The 17,515-nt window shown below is 40.8% G+C and overlaps 6 protein-coding genes across 8 annotated transcripts in view; 3 read left to right on the top strand and 3 right to left on the bottom strand.

Moving 5' to 3' along the window:
- Window positions 1–88: 88 nt before the first annotated feature.
- Window positions 89–4,060, bottom strand: LOC106746786 (succinate dehydrogenase [ubiquinone] iron-sulfur subunit, mitochondrial-like). Its single transcript, XM_014623804.1, has 5 exons — window positions 2,584–4,060; window positions 1,783–2,033; window positions 1,080–1,377; window positions 829–951; window positions 89–679 (listed from the first exon to the last, which is right to left on the bottom strand). The coding sequence occupies exons 1-5, from the start codon at window positions 2,761–2,763 to the stop codon at window positions 542–544; spliced, it is 990 nt and encodes a 329-aa protein (XP_014479290.1). The 5' UTR covers window positions 2,764–4,060; the 3' UTR covers window positions 89–541.
- A 272-nt stretch (window positions 4,061–4,332) lies between these two features.
- On the top strand, window positions 4,333–11,486 carry LOC106746782 (trifunctional purine biosynthetic protein adenosine-3). 3 transcript variants are annotated; one of them, XM_014623798.1, is made up of 17 exons: window positions 4,333–4,417; window positions 6,185–6,265; window positions 6,354–6,443; window positions 6,575–6,822; window positions 6,890–7,089; window positions 7,176–7,370; window positions 7,482–7,612; window positions 7,716–7,923; window positions 8,199–8,334; window positions 8,410–8,632; window positions 8,700–8,894; window positions 9,150–9,405; window positions 9,488–9,691; window positions 10,167–10,313; window positions 10,394–10,662; window positions 10,865–11,122; window positions 11,232–11,486. In XM_014623798.1, the coding sequence occupies exons 2-17, from the start codon at window positions 6,188–6,190 to the stop codon at window positions 11,415–11,417; spliced, it is 3,024 nt and encodes a 1,007-aa protein (XP_014479284.1). In that variant the 5' UTR covers window positions 4,333–4,417; window positions 6,185–6,187; the 3' UTR covers window positions 11,418–11,486. The 3 variants fall into 3 exon arrangements, with proteins under 3 accessions (XP_014479284.1, XP_014479285.1, XP_014479283.1); XM_014623797.1 differs by lacking the exon at window positions 4,333–4,417 and adding an exon at window positions 5,529–6,041; XM_014623799.1 differs by lacking the exons at window positions 4,333–4,417; window positions 8,700–8,894; window positions 9,150–9,405; ... (3 more) ...; window positions 10,865–11,122; window positions 11,232–11,486 and adding an exon at window positions 5,515–6,041 and having other exon boundaries at window positions 8,423–8,534.
- A 232-nt stretch (window positions 11,487–11,718) lies between these two features.
- On the bottom strand, window positions 11,719–13,440 carry LOC106746784 (dnaJ homolog subfamily C member 28). Its single transcript, XM_014623801.1, has 5 exons — window positions 13,099–13,440; window positions 12,883–13,011; window positions 12,721–12,810; window positions 12,307–12,657; window positions 11,719–12,215 (listed from the first exon to the last, which is right to left on the bottom strand). The coding sequence occupies exons 1-5, from the start codon at window positions 13,216–13,218 to the stop codon at window positions 11,811–11,813; spliced, it is 1,095 nt and encodes a 364-aa protein (XP_014479287.1). The 5' UTR covers window positions 13,219–13,440; the 3' UTR covers window positions 11,719–11,810.
- Window positions 13,441–13,533: 93 nt separating this feature from the next.
- Window positions 13,534–14,503, top strand: LOC106746787 (TM2 domain-containing protein CG11103). The gene is made up of 3 exons (XM_014623805.1): window positions 13,534–13,757; window positions 13,838–13,925; window positions 14,061–14,503. The coding sequence occupies exons 1-3, from the start codon at window positions 13,615–13,617 to the stop codon at window positions 14,388–14,390; spliced, it is 561 nt and encodes a 186-aa protein (XP_014479291.1). The 5' UTR covers window positions 13,534–13,614; the 3' UTR covers window positions 14,391–14,503.
- LOC106746785 (translation initiation factor eIF-2B subunit beta) lies at window positions 14,483–16,322 on the bottom strand. The gene is made up of 7 exons (XM_014623803.1): window positions 16,195–16,322; window positions 16,016–16,118; window positions 15,872–15,958; window positions 15,456–15,737; window positions 15,194–15,350; window positions 14,719–15,113; window positions 14,483–14,642 (listed from the first exon to the last, which is right to left on the bottom strand). Exons 2-7 carry the CDS (start codon window positions 16,093–16,095, stop codon window positions 14,570–14,572), a joined length of 1,074 nt encoding a protein of 357 aa, XP_014479289.1. The 5' UTR covers window positions 16,096–16,118; window positions 16,195–16,322; the 3' UTR covers window positions 14,483–14,569.
- Window positions 16,323–16,499: 177 nt separating this feature from the next.
- Window positions 16,500–17,515, top strand: part of LOC106746812 (putative ATP-dependent RNA helicase TDRD12) — a 1,533-nt gene continuing 517 nt past the window's right edge. Inside the window, exons 1-4 of the mRNA XM_014623849.1 lie at window positions 16,500–16,782; window positions 16,891–17,053; window positions 17,131–17,255; window positions 17,339–17,454. Of these exons, the coding sequence (XP_014479335.1) occupies window positions 16,908–17,053; window positions 17,131–17,255; window positions 17,339–17,454 (387 nt within the window). The 5' untranslated portion in view covers window positions 16,500–16,782; window positions 16,891–16,907. The remainder of the gene's footprint in view (window positions 16,783–16,890; window positions 17,054–17,130; window positions 17,256–17,338; window positions 17,455–17,515) is intronic.

The following is a 17,515-nucleotide window of genomic DNA, read 5'->3' as shown; positions in this document are numbered from 1 at the left end:
ATTATTAACGACAATGTGTAACTGTGATTAACTTAGTATACGATAGCTGCGTAAGAAACGGTGCTGTAATAAAGTGTACACATAATAACTGACTAATACTTCATTTTGACTTGGAAAATAGAAATTTATAGATTTCTTGCTCGGGACTCACTTTGTATATAAGATGATATACAACGCGTTTGTGTGAAAATTAGAAAGCTCCGCGACCACAGATTTATTTACTGTAATTTTTTATTTGCGATCTTCAGAGAAGTAAAGCAAAGTACGATTAAGAAATCACGGTTTGTGTCGAGTTGAGCGCAACGAGGGTGCGTACGGAGACTATGAGAGTATTATAATTTATCTTAGTATACACAACTACACCGTATATCGCGCTACGGACTACGGCTTTTACGAGCTTTTATACATATAGTGACAAGATGAGTTTATTGTTATTGTAAGTGCAAAGCTCTTTGCTCAAAGTGATAGACAATAGCATACAATAAAGAGGAAGACATAGAAAAAAAAACCCCTCCGGTTTAACGAATCGTATCACACCTTTTCAATTCTTCTTACACGGATACTGTTCCTCACCTTGGCAGGGGTTTGGGATCGGCGTCTCGATGTCCGGTTTCTCTTTCTCCGTAAGTCCAGCCAGCAATCGTTTCAGCTGCGCTATCGCTTTTCCCGGATTTAGGCCCTAAAAATGTGGTGAAACAATTAATCTGCGTTTGAACGTAGCTCGTGTCTCCTGGGAGAGACTCGGAGGCCGCTCGACGCGGAATATTTTGGAGCGCACAGACGTTTTCGTAACGTAGGAAGTGTGACGGCGAGTTACGGGAGGCTCACCTTCGGGCAGGTTTTCGTGCAATTGAAGATCGAGCGGCATCGGTAAACCGAGTAAAAGTCCCGTAGCTTCGCCAGCCTCTCTTTATGCGCCAAGTCCCGCGAATCTATCACCCACCTGTACGCCTAGCAATTTAAACAAAACCGTATGTATCCTTTGTACTGATACTTTCGTATTGTCTCATCATATCCGATACAATTGTTGACGCGCTCATTGACTGAATTCGGATACTTATTAACTTATTCATGTTAACCTGCAGAAGAACCGACGGTCCCAGATACTTGTCGCCGAGCCACCAGTAAGGAGGACACGAGTACGTGCAGCATGCGCACATTATGCATTCGTACAAACCGTCGAGCTTCCTCCTGTCTCGCGTGCTTTGCAGCACCTGCCGCATACCGAGGAAATTGTCCTCGCCCGGCCGCTTCAGATACGGATCGATTTCTCGAAATTGCTCGAAGTACTGCCCCAAGTCCGGTATCAGGTCTCGAATCACGTAGGCGTGCGGCAGAGGGTAAACCACCAGCGGTTTCGAGGATTCCTTTATTTTTCTGAGGATTTGGGCGATTTTGTTTTTTAAGCGAACTCCCGATGGAAATATTACGCGCTATTCGAGCAGGAAAATCGTATCCTAATTGCTTTATTTAGTCTCGGAGGGAGAGTGCTGTGTATGGATAACTCCATTTTGGGAATGTGCGAAATTGAAGTCGGATTAATCGTTTGAACAATTTCAGGTATCCGAATATCTCCGAATGCGCCGAAAGTTTCAAGCACCAATTATCCATCGAAATGTCGATCATCCCCAGACATTTGGAGCTGCGACTGCTCCAAATTGACGTCCAAATGTCAAAAGGATCATCGGTCCAGAAAATTCGAAATTCCCGCCGTCCGATTCATCAATGCCGAGAATCACGACGGCGAGTTGTACCGAAGAGTTCCGACGGTGAATTAATTACGTTACACAAGCCAAGGTATTGACGCCGTTTATGTTCATCGAGCAGCAGCCGCAGATGCCCTCGCGACAAGACCGGCGGAAGGACAACGTTGGATCGTGTTCCGCTTTGATCAACGCCAACACGTCCAACACCATCGTGCCGCACTTGTTCAGATCCACGACGAACTGTTGCATGTACGGCTTCACCTTCGGCTTTTCCGGGTTCCATCGATAAACCCGAACGGTCTGAAGTCTCGATCCAATCTTCAAATCCTGCGAAAGATCCGATTCCAAACTGTAGCCTCGGCTCGAGCTTTTTGATTGTTTAAAGCTGGGGTCTACAACGAGAATTTAAGGCTCTAAGCCTTAAGAAATTGACTGGCCAATCACAATCGAATGTGAGGAGAATAATCGTCTGCGACTGGCCAATTTCTTAAGAGCTTATATTCTCATTGTAGACCCAGCTTTTCAGAAAGATGTGAAACGACAATCTAAGAGATGTGATCTTCATGTAACGAAAAACATAATTCAACAGCTAAATATAACAACTGTCACTATACAATTGTAGATTAGGCCATCCTGTACAAAAAAGTCTTGCATCATTTTGCAAATAACCATGCAGATTTTGAGCTATTCATTAAAGAATCCTCTATGCATGGCCATTATCAATAGTGAACTCGAAATTTTTCACGAGAACTCATAAAATAGAGGACTCTTTTGTTTATATTGACCTAAACTACAGGTTATTGTTTGACAGCTTGCGATAGACACCCTGTATATTTTTCTGTTATATTTGTAAGTATCCTCGGATGGAATGACTAACTTTCGGTGGCGTTTTGCACTCTTTGGTTTCCGCGCGTTCGGCAACAATCGCCGCATTTTCCTCGGGCGACGGTCTCGTGGGCTTTTGCGTTCTCAATGCCAACCTCGTTTCGCGAATGGGCGCCAGTCCGTGCGACCAGAAGAGCCGGCTCGTGAGTCTGCCGTTCACGGCGGCGAACATGACACACTCACACTTGGGCAACTCGTCTCTGCCACTTCCTCGTCCGCGCGATTATTACTTCGAGGACAATACTTCCGTATTATCACGTCGGGCTATTGTTTTAATCATTGCTCGTCTCGCTGCGACCGCGTATAATCCGGAGGATGCGAACGTCGTCCAAACAAAATATAATCTAGCGGACGAACTTCGCGGATTTGCGTCAATCAATGATATCGATATGCATTGTTTTCGATACAATTCAGGCCCGAAAATGTGCCTTTTTAATTTTTTATAATTTACTTCTCACGATTCTCAGAGAGGAAGTCGAATTTTGTTGTTATTATTCTCAACGAAATATTTCGTTTCTCATCAGAGTTGAAATATTTTTTTTGTGCATGGAATATAAGAATATATTCCAATCGATTGAACACGCCACGAATAGAGCATAACTTGGAAGAAATAAATTTTTAATTGGATTAATCTCATACTCGTGGCGCGTCTTGCATCGATTGGCTACCGCAGCTTGTAAAGATGTTTTCTCGAACCGGTGAAAGAATTCAGATAAAGCAGCGTCAAGACAGAAATTTTATCGCACGCGGCACATTGCTCGCTTGTAGTACAAACATGTTACAACAATCTCGATAAGAGTGACGTGCGCGACCTTTGACCGCGAAATGATCTCGGAATAATATCGTTAAGAACTGTGTCGAGTTCTCTCTCATCGTACGGGAACGTTATGTTTGCATACGTAAGTTCACAAGTACGTGACGTTAAATTTATTGCTTACTTAATCCCTTTTCACTGTTTAAACTTGTTTCAAAATTCGTGAGTATATATTAATATAATCAACCAAATATTAGAATTACAAATAAATCGTGAGAATTTTCTCACGATCAGCTTTAGATTGCGTATGTTGAGATGTTTCCGTGCTTAATTCTTTTTTCTTTAATAAAGTTGACAAACCCGCACCACGAGAGCTATCCCAGCAAACAAGAAACATTAAATCAATCTTTTGAAACATCGATTTTATCTGGATTTTATAAACGTTTTGATATAATATTTTATAAATATTTTTAAACTGTTACACTTGATAATATCACGCTCCTAAATATTAAAATCATAGTATAGAAACATCCCTGGAAAAAAAAAAGATCGTATATAAAATTTATGATATATATATATGACTGTACATAATCACGTATGTCCACAACGAGAAAATACTGTTGTACAAATTATTGGGTTGGCAACTAAGTAATTGCGTATTTTAAATAAGAAGGAAAATTCAAAATTTTTACTTGAAAATATAACTTTATTAAATTAGGTATTGTCCGTTTTTGTCAATGACCTTTTGCCATCTTTCAGGCAGTGTCATAATTCCATGTTCATAAAACTTGATTTTTCTTTATCAAAAAACTGAATTAAATGAGATTTTACATCATCAGCGTCATAAAAAATTTTACCATTTAAGGAATTCTGCATAGAACGAAATAAATGGAAATCTGAAAGTGCAAGGTCAGGGCTATATGGTGGATATGACAACACATCCCAACCTAGCTCCAATAATTTTTGGCGAGTGACCAAAGATGTGTGGGGCTTTGCATTATCATGTTGGAAAACAACACCCTCCCGATTTGCCAGTTCTGGCCGCTTTTCTTGAACTGCATCGCTCAGTTTGGTGAGTTGTTGAATGTAGACGTTTGAATTAACTGTTTGGTTTCTTGGTAAAAGTTCAAAGTGCAGAATTCCTTTATAATCCCATCAAACTGACAGCATAATCTTTTTTTTGGTGAATCTCAGCTTTTGATGTTGTCTGGGTTGGTTCATCCTGTTTCACCCACGATCTTTTTCGATTAACGTTGTTATAAACTATCCAGTTTTCGTCGCCAGTAATCAGTCGTTTCAGAAATGGATCAATTTCGTTGCGTTTCAGAAGCGAATTGCAGATGCTAATGCGTTGCGTCAAATGAATTTCCTTAAGCTGATGAGGGACCCATAAATCGAGTTTCTTAACATAGCCAAGCTGTTTTAATTTTTTTTGAATGCATGTATGCGATACATTCAGCTTCTCTGCAATCTCACGTGTTGTGCTATGACGATCTGAATCGATAATGGCCTCGATATGGCTCTCACCAACTTTAACTGGACGGCCAGATCGTTGCGCATTTTTGAGTGAAAAATCACCGGAACGAAATTTGGCAAACCAATTTTGACACTGCCTTCCTTTCAAGGCTCCATTCCCATATACGGCACATAACTTCTTGTATGTTTGCAATGCGTTCTTGCCTTTTCGGGAATAATACAATAAAATATGTCTGAAATGCCCGTTTTGCTCTTTCATTTTTAAATTGGGATAAAAACGAAACTAAATATCTAATCGATACAATTTTCTTACTAATTAAAGGTAGAAGTTCAAACAACTAGAAAACAATACAGGTTAGGTGCTTTGACATGTTGACAAAACAAAAGAATGTGCCAAAATCATCTATCGACAAAATCCGCAATCACTTAGTTGCCAACCTAATATATCCAAATACAATCGAAGTAAATGCTTCTGGCTATTTGTGCTTCTGATATCGATATTTAATTAAATGACGTAACATCATTTTTTCCGTATAAACGTATACGGTCACATATATGGGCAAAATTCACATATATTCACATATATTCACATAAATTCACATATGATTTTATATAATTATATATAACCATATATAATCATTTTTTCCCGGAAGTTTCCGCGGTAATAAACATAAATAGAATAAGATGCAAAAAAATAAAAGAGTGAGAGATTACAAGGATTAATATTATAATATATGAGATAAGGAAGTATTGACGAGGACGTATTGAACGCGTATTTACTTGTGTAATGATAACATTTCAATAATTCCTCGTAATAATGTAGATCGTTACTTTCGTCGAGGTCCCGCGTATTTCGAAAGGTCATCATGTCATCGGACGAATAATATGTGTGAGTTTTAATAGCTAAAGACCCCCACAGACAGCAAGTTGCTTTCGTTGCGCAAAGAACGATTGGTGGGTCAAGTTATCGCGCGTTATTGGTCTTCTCGTCGCTCTCATCGTCGACGTGCCTTGATAGTAGTCGCGCGGACGCACTCGTGATTTTCGGTCCCGCTGCGACCACCTGTGGAACCCTGCGTTTCGTTTGAAAGATAGCGCGCTAAGAGTCTCGTGAATGATTAAATAGATACTTCGTAATCTAAAAGCAGATAATTATAAATAATTAAGGCTGCAATTGTGTGTGCATGTGAAGTGTTTCTATCGTGCAATTGTAAAGCAACGTGAGTACCCAGCAACAATTTGATCCTTGACACTTCCAAGCTTAGATATCGATTGATATTGATATATAGTGATTGTTAGTCTCTCGTAGTGACAATGAATAAAGGTCGAAGCTTGTTGTGATGTTACAAGTATTGATTTATAGGAAATGCAGCATACAGTTCTTGTGATTGGAAGCGGTGGTAGGGAACACGTCATATGTTGGAAACTGTCTCAGTCGCCACATGTGAGTGCATTTATCAATAACAATAGCAACGTTAGGTCACAACGTTACGTTCTAAAAATTGCCACAACATGTACTTTGTTCGGTGCAGGTGAAAGAAATTCTGGTTGCTCCTGGAAATGCCGGTATCAAACTGGTGGATAAAGTGCGACTGATTGATATTAATGTGAAGGAAACTAAGGTAAATTATATCATATTACCGTGTAATTTCTTCTCTGCTTGATTTTCAGTTTGATATTTTCCTTTTTCTTATGTATACTTTCTTTATTCTCAGTCCTATAATATTAACTGTACTTTCTCTTCTCCTCACAGGAAGTGGCCAAATGGAGCAAGGATAATAATATTGATCTTGTGGTTGTCGGGCCAGAAGATCCTTTGTCCCAAGGTTTGGCGAATGATCTGAGGGATGTGGGAGTCAAATGTTTCGGACCACAGAAAGAAGCGGCCCAAATTGAGGCCGATAAAGACTGGGCAAAGCAGTTTATGGATAGACACGGTATACCTACCGCTAGATGGCAAGGTTTCACATCAGCTGTGGATGCAAAGAAGTTTGTTAAGACGTGAGTAGTCTCTCAAAGAAGGAAAAGATAGTGTGGAATAATTTGTGCTTCTTTCTGGTCACACCAGCGCTCCGTTTAAGGCACTTGTGGTGAAGGCATCTGGTCTGGCCGCCGGTAAAGGTGTCGTTGTGGCCAAGAACCAGCAGGAAGCTTGCCAAGCGATAGACGAGATATTAACTGACAGGAAATTCGGAGCTGCTGGTGACACCGTTGTTGTGGAGGAACTTTTGGAAGGCGAGGAAGTGTCTGTACTCGCGTTTACGGATGGTAAATGACATCATATTCGTATCTATTCTCAATTATTCTTTTGAAATATCCGGGAGCAGCTTCTTGAATTTTATCTTGATTTTTAGGGAGGACTGTGGTGCCTATGATGCCTGCGCAAGATCACAAGAGGATTTTCAACGGAGACACCGGGCCGAACACCGGTGGAATGGGCGCTTACTGCCCGTGTCCGCTGTTGAGTAAAGATGACTATGAACGTGTGAAAGTAAATGTTCTCCAGAAGGCTGTCGATGGACTTAGGGAGGAAAACATTCCGTTCGTTGGTTTGTGATGCTTAATCGACTATCCTGTTAGATTATATGAGTCCTTGATGGGAGTATCTCAGCAAAATATTTCCATCGGTATATTTGATTTACACGAGACTGACGTTACAGGTGTTTTGTACGCTGGTTTGATGTTGACTGAGGACGGTCCGAAAGTCCTCGAATTCAATTGCAGATTCGGAGATCCCGAGACCGAAGTGGTGTTACCGTTACTGACATCGGACCTGTTCACAATCATGAAGGTTCACTATCGACCGTAACTTAAAAATCAAAATATTCAGTCGTTTTACTTTCACGTCGATGTATCTGATTAAATACATATCTGATTACATACGGGACTAACAGGCTTGTTGTGAGGGAGCTTTGGACGCCTCTCGCGTCTCGTGGAGGGAAGATGTGTTCGCTGTCGGTGTGATTCTGGCGTCTCGCGGCTACCCGGCGTCGTCGTCCAAGGGTCAAGTTATAACCGGCATCGATGAAGTATCGAGTAGGCAGGACCACTTCGTCTTCCATTGCGGAACGGCCGTTTCAGCGGGCGATTTAGTGACTAATGGTAATTGCACGCAGTGAGGTGACTAGAATCTAAGCTCCGTATTCTGAACTCACGTTTATCGATAAAAGTGCCTCTGAAAGTGGCGTAGGAGCCAGCTGATTGGCCGAGAGGCCACATCTGAGGCAACTTTATCTATGAAAACGAGCTCAAAATAGAGACTTAAGGATTATAAGGATGCTTAGATGAAGAAGGTACATGTAGAAGCAAATATTCTGCGACACTTTGCGAGACGATCGTAGATGAAAGCTGTACTAGTTATAACATCGTCCTCACAGGTGGGAGAGTTCTCATCACTGTGAGCGTCGCGCCGACCTTGGCGTTGACGGCAGCCAGAGCGACGCAAGCTGCGCAACACGTATCCTTCGACGGGAAGCAATTCAGGACGGACATCGCGCACAAAGGGATCGCTAGGTATATTTTTCTAGACTCGCTTCCCAAGATTCGCGTTCAAATTAATCGCATGAGATTATCGAACGAACTTCGCAGATCTATCTTGCAGAAAGGGCGGTTGACATACCAAAGCAGCGGCGTAAGCATAGACGCCGGCGACGACCTCGTGTCGGCCATCAAACCAGCCACTTCTTCCACCAAGCGTCCCGGTACTTTTGGATCTATCGGCGGTTTCGGCGGCCTGTTCGACGTGAAAGCCGCGGGTTACAAGGATCCCATTCTGGTGTCTGGCACCGACGGCGTCGGTACTAAATTAAAGGTACAGGTTGAGCCTGAATCGAGTCACCAGCCGGTTACTTTCACAAGCAGACATTTCCTCGTTACAGATAGCGTTCGAATGTAATAAACACGACACAGTGGGCGTAGACTTGGTGGCCATGTGCGTGAACGACATCCTCGCGCACAACGCCGAGCCGTTGTTCTTCTTGGACTACTTCGCGTGCGGCAAACTCGATGTCGGAGTAGCCACGACAGTCGTGAACGGAATAAGCGAGGGTTGCAAGCTGGCAGGCTGTTCCTTGGTAATTAAGTAGTAACGTTATATTCATTATGCAATTTAGAAAGTAACTAAAGTAGTAACGTTATATTCGTTATGCAAGTTAGAAATATCCTGGATGACGTTAAGGACGTCTGAATGTCTTTGAGACAACTTCGGGACATATGTATTGTGTTTGGGATATTTAAGAAACACTAACTTTTCCAATAATATGATCACTAAAGTGATGACACAACATCATGATACCATGATATCATCCAGATATGATGATATCTTCCAGATCGGTGGAGAAACGGCCGAGATGCCGGACATGTATTCCGAAGGGGAATACGATTTGGCAGGTTTCGCAGTGGGTGCAGTCGAAAGGGGCAGTTTGCTGCCACGTGTGAACGACATAAAAGAAGGCGACATTGTGATCGGTCTTCCGTCCAGCGGCGTGCACAGCAACGGCTTCAGTTTGGTCCGGAAAGTACTGAGAATCACCGATAAGAAGCTCTCCGACGTAGCACCTTTCTCCATGGAGAACAGAACTATCGGTATGCAACTACTGTTAGATCATAGTGTTTTTAGAAACATGGAATATGTATTATACAAGCGTGTAACGATGCGATACTGCAGGTGAAGAATTACTGATACCAACGAAAATTTACGTAAAAAGCGTCATTTCGGCTTTACGGACCAATCTGGCGAAGGGATTCGCCCACATCACTGGCGGAGGTCTCACAGAAAATATTCCACGAATTCTGCCAGAGAACTTGGGTGTAACGTTAGACGCGACTAAGTGGAATATTCCGCCAATTTTCAGCTGGCTGGCCGCGGCTGGTGAGTGAATACGCGAATGTGTGATGCAAATCTCTGTCAGGGTTGCCACAGATCTGGGAAAACCGGAAAAAATCGTGGAGACTTAAAATGTCATTAGAAACTTGGGAAAGTTAAGGAAAGATATAACAAAAAAAAACCTGGAATTTTAAACCTCGCTAATAATTTCCTTAAATGCTCTCAACTATATTCTTTTTTCCTCATTTATTTCTTGTTGGTCTGATTTTGCTCCAGCAACTTTTATCTGAAACATTTTTCCGTATCTTCCATATTTTTCGAAATATTTGCCTCTTAAGATTAAAATGAATTATTCTGTATATCGCTCGTGAAAAATCCTCCGCTCACGTCGTCACTGGAAAACGTGGAAGTATCGGAGAATTTCAAAATTCATTTTCCGTGGCAACTTTGAAAGAAATCTACAATTTCTACGAAAATTTCCTCAGAAACCTTACATCGAAGATATTTTGTTTTCGTACAGGCGGAATCAATAAATACGAAATGTTGAGGACATTTAACTGTGGAATCGGTGGCGTTTTAGTGTGCGCCGAAAAGGACAAACTCGAAATCCTAAATAAACTGAAAGCGGAAAGTCCTGTGATTATTGGAAGCGTGAATACGCATCTCAGTAAGAAGCTACTGTTGCTAGATAATTGCGACTGATTATACACGCATTTGTACATTCGTATAAATCGTATTAACACACAGGTGGCCGCTCTAAGGTGGAAGTGAAGAACTTGGAGAAAGTTCTCGAGTTGGAGATGAAACAATATGTTCCTAACTTGGTCGCAACGTTGAGCAAACCCGTCAAGAAAGTGGGCGTCTTGATATCCGGTAGCGGGACGAATCTGCAATCGTTAATTAACGCTACGCAGGATCCGTCTCAGCGTGTAGGAGCGGAAATTGTCCTGGTGATTTCCAACAAGCAAGGCGTCGAGGGACTTAAACGTGCTGAGAGAGCCGGCATTAAGACAGTGGTAATTAATACGTGGTATTAATATGTTATGATAAACAGTAAAAAGAGAAGAGAGACAACATGTAGAAGATATATCGTAATATAACAGAGATAACGAATATAATGGGCAGATCGGGTGTCCATAATATTTTTAAATCGCAAACTAAATGTTAGAGATGCATATTGCTTCCAATCAGCCTTTATTCATTGGAACACACCTACAGGTAATTAAACACACCGATTATCCCAGTCGTGAAGCCTTCGACTCGGTCATGACCGCGGAACTTCATGCCGCTGGAGTGGAAATAATATGCCTCGCTGGTTTTATGCGGATTCTCTCGGAGAAGTTTGTCAAACACTGGAAAGGAGCTTTGTTAAATATTCACCCGTCGCTTCTGCCGTCTTTCAAAGGTGCGAACGCGCACAAGGACGTTTTGGCGGCGCGTGTGCGCGTGTCGGGTTGCACCGTTCACTTCGTTGAGGTATGAAAAACCAGATGTGAAAGCAGCTTTCTGAAATGATTTCAGACAAGTGATAAGAGACGATTTTTCCAACGCTATTAACGAACGGTCTCATTATTACATCGATCAGGTTGACATTGATGCGGGAGCTATCATCGAGCAAGAAGCGGTACCCGTGTTACCAGACGATACTGAAAAGGTCCTGCAGGAACGCGTGAAAACTGCGGAACACCGAACTTATCCTCGCGCTTTGAAACACCTGGCGACCGGGCGTATAAAATTAAAGGAAGACGGTACGCTCCACTGGAACTTCTAAGTCATACGTGTGTGCGCGTGCGGTGAAGAAAAATTCGTAAAAGATAAAAATTACATTTTTACTTGATTATTCTCACGCGTGTCTTATTTACATATATTATACGTGTTTGTGTACAAAGAGTGCGGTCAAAATGCTCGCCAAATCCATTCAGTGAAATGGATGGTTGAAATTAAAGATCTCGTTGAGCTGAAAACAAATACGCCGGTTAGAAGTTGATCCGGCTTTTCGTTCCGGAAGCACAGCGTTCCAAAAGTTTCAAACTTGGGATTTGGGGAACATAGCTCGTAATTCGGTGCTCGCATTCTTTAATATATTGATATATATATTTTTTTGTACATACAAATAGGTTCTCGCGATACACGAATCGCTAATATCACATTGCAAGATTACTTTCTACGTAATTTTCCTACTAAACAGATCACTGATGAAATTAAAGAGATCTTGAGGAACATTCTCATTGGGGCTTTTGCGATTAACTTCTGCATATTTCTTGATACTTTTAAGAGGTGGCACCGATAACGCTTTCTCAGCGAACTCGTCCAATCGAACGTGAAGCATCTGTTTCTGGAGTATAGGAACTAACAAGTTGTACTTATCGATCTTGTTATTTATCTGTTTAGTCGAGACTTGTAATTTCTCCAGATGATCTTTCCACACAGACGCATCTCTTGCTGTTAACGGAAGCTCGCCTACATTATTACGCACTTCCGACAATTTCTTCCTCAACTCCTCCGTCTCTTCCCTGATTTCTTTCGACAGCTGTATCCACTCCGGAGTAAATCCATTGTCTATCAATATCTGTATTCATGACACGCACGGGTAGATATTTCATATTCAAGTATTATTGGAATTATAAATATTATTATTATCGATTCTCAAGTTTCAATACCTGATTTAACTTATGAGTGACAAAATCAACGTAAGGATTCCTGGCGCTTGTGGTAGTCAATGGTTTCCCCATTCCAGGTAGGTCTCTGAATTCACCCCTGCTCATCGCCTCTTGAATCAAGTCCTCCACCAAACGATCCATGCCGTAACGAGTTTTAATATCTTTGGCCCTCTGCTTATCCATGCCGACCAATGTGTTCCGTTCCTCAGCTTGCAGCTTCTTCAGTCTGTGCTCCATCACGTTGTCGACCGCCTTCTGAGCCCTCTGTATCGTGTGCAGCCTCTGTCTTTTGCTCGGCGTGCCGATCCCCACATCAAAAGTCAAGTAGTGACGATGTTGAGGTGCTGTGTGCTTAAGGTAGGAACAATTATAGAGATGGAAAAGAAAAAGGATGTACAAGATGGAGACAGTTACCTTGATGTCAAATTCTTCCACCTCTGGCAACACCTGCTTGTCACTCTGCGCGTTCCTAATCTTCCGAATTTCCCTATACGCGCTTTCAATCTACCTTGAATTACCGCATGATAATGAGAACTATTCGACGTGGAATATCAGTGTGTATCAGTGATATATTACCTCAGAAAATCTAACAGTATCGGCTTCCGATGTCCCGCTGTCCGGGTGAAATCGCTTAGCGAGGTAAACAAATGCTAATCTCAAGGCTTCGTCTTCGCAGTCTTCCGTGACACCCAGCGTCTGATACAACTGTAAACACAGGTTTTTGGTATTTTTTAAATATGGAATATTTTATGTTTCTATGAAGTGTCAATTTTACGACACCTGATACGATACCTTCGAAGTGCGCTTAGACGTATGTCGATGATTGAATCTTCTGGGAAAAATTGAATCGCCGTACGGCATGCAAGTTAAATAGGCTCTTGGCGTGGAATACATCCGATTTAAAGAAAACATGATTTACAGTATATATTGAACTGTCACAGATTAACTATTATTTTCTTATCATTTGTTATTATTATTCACGTCGCATCATCTCTCGTTATAAGTTACGTAATATTATTACGTATTATTATGTTATTATATACAAACACGAAATTTTACAACACGTTAATCACGCATTAATCACAGCCACACGACCACAATCGACTTCGCTGATATTCGCCTAAGTTCTGTCCGTAGCTCCGCAACATCCACCTAAAAAGTGCCTTGCGATAAAAAGAAATTTCACCAATACGCCACCTGACCCTGTGTGGCGTTGGTGTTCGTCCAGTAACTGAAAACAGAAGCATCGTTTCCCGATCATTGTTACTCCATGTATCATGGTTCGTTTAAAATGTCAAGCACGACAAAATGAGGTTATTTCTCGTTCTCGTAGCAATCGTTTGTTCTTCGTGGGATCGGGGCGAATGTTTGATGCTTGCCAGCGCGAATAAGAGTGTCGATCAGCAGCTCGAATACAGACCGGAGGGACCGCTGGTGATGTGTAAATTTCTGTAAGTACTCGAATACGCGTCTCTCAACGGCCGACCGAAGACGGTCAAAACAAACGTGTTACGCGTTTGTATTTTTTCAGGCCGATAGAGTTTATAGAATGTGAAGAACCGATCGATCACAAGGGAAACAAAACTGCCAAGGAAGAGATAGGTTTCGGTTGCGTCAAGGTATGACATCGTGTGTGTGTGTGTGTGTGTGTGTGTGTATGTGTGTGTGTGTGTGTGAAAATCTCACTTCCCCATGACATCGACATAATTCCACGAGTCGAGTAACAAAGAGCTGGATGTTAATTGTCTGTTTAGTTTGGAGGATCTCGCTATGAGGATGTGGAGAAAACTAAAGTGTCGTGTACGGTATTGCCGGACATCGAGTGCTTCGGACCAAGAACGTTCTTTCGCGAAGGAGTACCGTGTATAAAGTACAGTGATCACTTTTTCGCAACGACTCTCTTGTACAGCATTCTGCTGGGCTTCCTCGGCATGGATCGATTTTGCCTCGGCCATACCGGGACAGGAGTGGGCAAACTGTTGACATTAGGCGGTATGGGTGTTTGGTGGATTGTCGATGTCATCCTGCTAGTGACAAATTCCTTACAACCCGAGGACGGTAGTAACTGGAATCCATACGTGTAATATTTTATTACTTTAAAAGAAAACAAAAAAAAAAGAAGGAAAGCAAGCAACTACTTTTTTGTATATAATTTGTAATTTATTTGTAAATAAACCACAATGTGACGGTACTATAACACATGGTATGATACAAAAGAGATCACACACTTGGCGTCTCGCATCGAGTAAACGAAGATGTTTATTTACAACTCGTAGTCATCGGGATGATACAGTTCGCTGAGCAGTCTGTACACGTAAGACGGCGCGTTTCCACCTCTGAAAGAAGAAAAGGACAAATTAACTGGTCCTTGTCGCTCGACTTGATGTTTGCAGAGTCCATTTTTTGTCTCACGTGTTCGTGATGAACAATGTAACCAGATCCGGTGGGACATAATCGAACATGGGATTGTACGCTTCTATCTTTTCCAGCAACTGCGCATTGTTAGCCTCAATTACACCCCGGAACGGCGAGATGTATTTGTTAAAACTATCCTGCTTGTACGAACAAAGATACAGGGGCGACAACTTGAAGAGAGGTAACAGAACCATAACTGGAACGGAGTAATGTTTGGCTGCCTGTGCCACTGTATGCGATCCTGAGATCGATCTGAGCCCACCGTTCGCCATGACGCTGTTGGTGCCAATTATGACTTTGTTAACTCGCGACATCATTGCGAAAATGGCTGCGTCTGAGATAAGAGTGGTCTTGATCTTCGCTCTGGTCAGATTCAACGCCATTTCGTGCCCCTAGAGTCGCCCCATTTCTCTTGTTTATTTCTTTCTTTAATAAATTCCCTATCCAATTCCTAGGTTAAACATGGACTTACGGTTAAAAGAGGCCCACCTTCCGCCACTATGACTTCGAAAGGTCGAGTGGTAGCAGCTTTCTTAAAAAATTCCTCCACTAACTTGGACTTACCAATAGTCATTACAATCTCGTTTGAATGTATGTGTTCGGAAGCCTGTTGGATGATATTGTCTGAACTGTGAACGTAGAAAAATTTATAATTATGTTTACGGAAATGAAAATATTTCCTTTTTAATCAAGATGAATTCTGTATGACGCAGATATACATATAGACAACTAACCATGTTTCTAATTCAGTTTCAAATTCACTAATGTGCTCATTAACGGCAGATTTGAGGGAAGGTACCGGAATATTAAAGTCGATCTGTTGATCGCTCTCAGCAGTTAGAATCTTATGCAAAGATTCCTGAGGATCGGTTTCGTCTGTTTTATTTCTCAACTCTGAAGTATATTCTTCCCTGATGATCTGTAATATTCTCCTCACCATATTTCCAATACAGGCTTCAAGAGGACAATTTTTGATTAAATATTTCCCATTCTGTATGATGATACTCATCAAATCTCTGTTGAAATAAAAAGCACAAGTTAATATAAATATAAAGTTGATATGTATTCCCCAATAAAACTGACATGATAACTAACAATTATTGAACGATAATGAGAATAAGTTGTAACAGTTAGAAACAAAAATGCATACTTTGCTGTGTTCCATTCTGTATTATTGATGATCTCCTTGAATGCGGAAATCGTAGTCACTACGATATTATACGAGTCGTTGAGTTCTCTAGAAAAGAAATCATAATATGAATATTTCTTTAGAGGTTAGAATAGATTTTCTTACCCATGATGGATGTTCTTTGCCAGTTCCATTACGTTTTCATTAACGTTTTCATTAACGTTTTCCGGCTTTGTATCAGTCATTTTTACTATGTTTTAATACTTAACTGAGAATAAGTTTTATTAACTAAATTAATATATAATACCACTCATTTTCAGAAATCTACTGTTTTGTTTCCTTACACGTTTTGACGGTTCACTACCCTCTCTCTCTCTCTCTCTTTCTCTCTTTTAATTATAGGAAGCTCAACGGCGTTCTTCCTAGTTTTGCGACGATTCACTTATGAAAACACGTGGCAATGGCCGTGTTCAGCAGAACGTTTATTTTGCAACCGTTGGAAGTTTTCTGAACTCATTGGATTATTCTTTTAGATCTAGAGAAATAAGTTAATTGCCAATGCGATTGGTCAATTCCGTTGAGTTAATCATTGATCAGCTACATGGTGTTTTCGAATTGCTGACTCGACCAGAATCGGGATCATTGTACTGCGTTCTGATTGGTACATTTTTAAACACACGGTTAAATTTTTAGAAAATTATAGCACGATGACGACTCCGAGTTAGGTCAGCAAATCAGAAATGTTATCAACGGTTCTTTGTTTTCTGTTCCTGCACTAGTTGCACTAATTTGCACTAGTTTTCTTCTCTTCTCTTCCCTGTCTAATCTCAAGAAAGAGATGAAAAGAGATTTATACAACCTACCGCAGCTAATTCAGCCAAAAAGAATAGATTCTCCATTGACTCCAGTGAATACACGTTTGGTTAACTTATGTAAGTCATATTGAAAAATGTATGAAGTTATCAGAATAATTACCACGATCATATTTTTGTTAGGAAACAAATTAAATACGTAATTTAAATTCTTTTATTTTTAAACAGAAGAATCGTCTGAAACAATGAACTGCCCACCACGGCTTATTTCTAAGTGCTATACTCCAAAAGTTTTATGGAGCCAATCAGACCTCATTGTTACTATTCGTATTCTTTTAATTGATGTATCCGATTATTATCTTCGAGTGGAGAGTGATCACTTACTTTTTAGGTATATAACAAGTAACAAGAAAAGTAATATACAAATCATCATGCGACTTAACCTAATCGAATGTAATTTTATTGCAGTACAATAACAAATGGTAAAAAGTATTATCTTATCCTGTATTTATTCGGACCGGTGATAGCGGAAAAAACAGTACACAAGAATATTGAGAGAGAGATTAAGATCTACCTCACGAAGGAATTCAAATGTATACAATATAATTAGTGTTTCTTTATTCTTTCTTTCGGGCGATATGTGGATCAATATGATATTTATATAATTTTTTCACAGGGTTTAAATGGTTAAGACTGATTCGGTCCAAAGAAAAGGACATATTTATTACATACGACGTGAATTGCATAAGTGAAACAAATCATTTTCAGAAAAATTACTGCACTTATGGTAACTTTTGCTGTTATTCTTAAATTATTAAATTCCACATATGATTATTTCGTTGTATATTCTTTT

Source organism: Dinoponera quadriceps, unplaced genomic scaffold (assembly GCF_001313825.1).
Source record: "Dinoponera quadriceps isolate SergipeBrazil2010 unplaced genomic scaffold, ASM131382v1 scaffold1565, whole genome shotgun sequence".
Taxonomy (NCBI): domain Eukaryota; kingdom Metazoa; phylum Arthropoda; class Insecta; order Hymenoptera; family Formicidae; genus Dinoponera; species Dinoponera quadriceps.
The sequence above is the reverse complement of the archived record's forward strand: the minus strand, read 5'-3'. Positions and strand labels throughout refer to the sequence as shown.

Bases quoted from the DNA above. Each gene is read 5' to 3' on its own strand.
- LOC106746787 (XM_014623805.1), top strand. From the start codon at position 13,615: ATGAGGTTATTTCTCGTTCTCGTAGCAATCGTTTGTTCTTCGTGGGAT. The intron at 13,758-13,837 runs GTAAGTACTCGA...GTATTTTTTCAG, and splicing joins CTGGTGATGTGTAAATTTCT to GCCGATAGAGTTTATAGAAT. The intron at 13,926-14,060 runs GTATGACATCGT...TTGTCTGTTTAG, and splicing joins TAGGTTTCGGTTGCGTCAAG to TTTGGAGGATCTCGCTATGA.
- LOC106746782 (XM_014623798.1), top strand. From the start codon at position 6,188: ATGCAGCATACAGTTCTTGTGATTGGAAGCGGTGGTAGGGAACACGTC. The intron at 8,633-8,699 runs GTACAGGTTGAG...TCCTCGTTACAG, and splicing joins GCGTCGGTACTAAATTAAAG to ATAGCGTTCGAATGTAATAA. The intron at 11,123-11,231 runs GTATGAAAAACC...TACATCGATCAG, and splicing joins GCACCGTTCACTTCGTTGAG to GTTGACATTGATGCGGGAGC.
- LOC106746786 (XM_014623804.1), bottom strand. From the start codon at position 2,763: ATGTTCGCCGCCGTGAACGGCAGACTCACGAGCCGGCTCTTCTGGTCG. The intron at 1,378-1,782 runs GTAATTAATTCA...CCAAATCCTCAG, and splicing joins AATACCTTGGCTTGTGTAAC to AAAAATAAAGGAATCCTCGA. The intron at 680-828 runs GTGAGCCTCCCG...CCACATTTTTAG, and splicing joins GCACGAAAACCTGCCCGAAG to GGCCTAAATCCGGGAAAAGC.
- LOC106746784 (XM_014623801.1), bottom strand. From the start codon at position 13,218: ATGTTTTCTTTAAATCGGATGTATTCCACGCCAAGAGCCTATTTAACT. The intron at 12,811-12,882 runs GTAATATATCAC...AATTCAAGGTAG, and splicing joins ATACTGTTAGATTTTCTGAG to ATTGAAAGCGCGTATAGGGA. The intron at 12,216-12,306 runs GTATTGAAACTT...TCATGAATACAG, and splicing joins TCACTCATAAGTTAAATCAG to ATATTGATAGACAATGGATT.
- LOC106746785 (XM_014623803.1), bottom strand. From the start codon at position 16,095: ATGACTGATACAAAGCCGGAAAACGTTAATGAAAACGTTAATGAAAAC. The intron at 15,738-15,871 runs GTATGCATTTTT...TTATTTCAACAG, and splicing joins ACAGAATGGAACACAGCAAA to AGATTTGATGAGTATCATCA. The intron at 15,114-15,193 runs GTAAGTCCATGT...GGGCGACTCTAG, and splicing joins AAGGTGGGCCTCTTTTAACC to GGGCACGAAATGGCGTTGAA.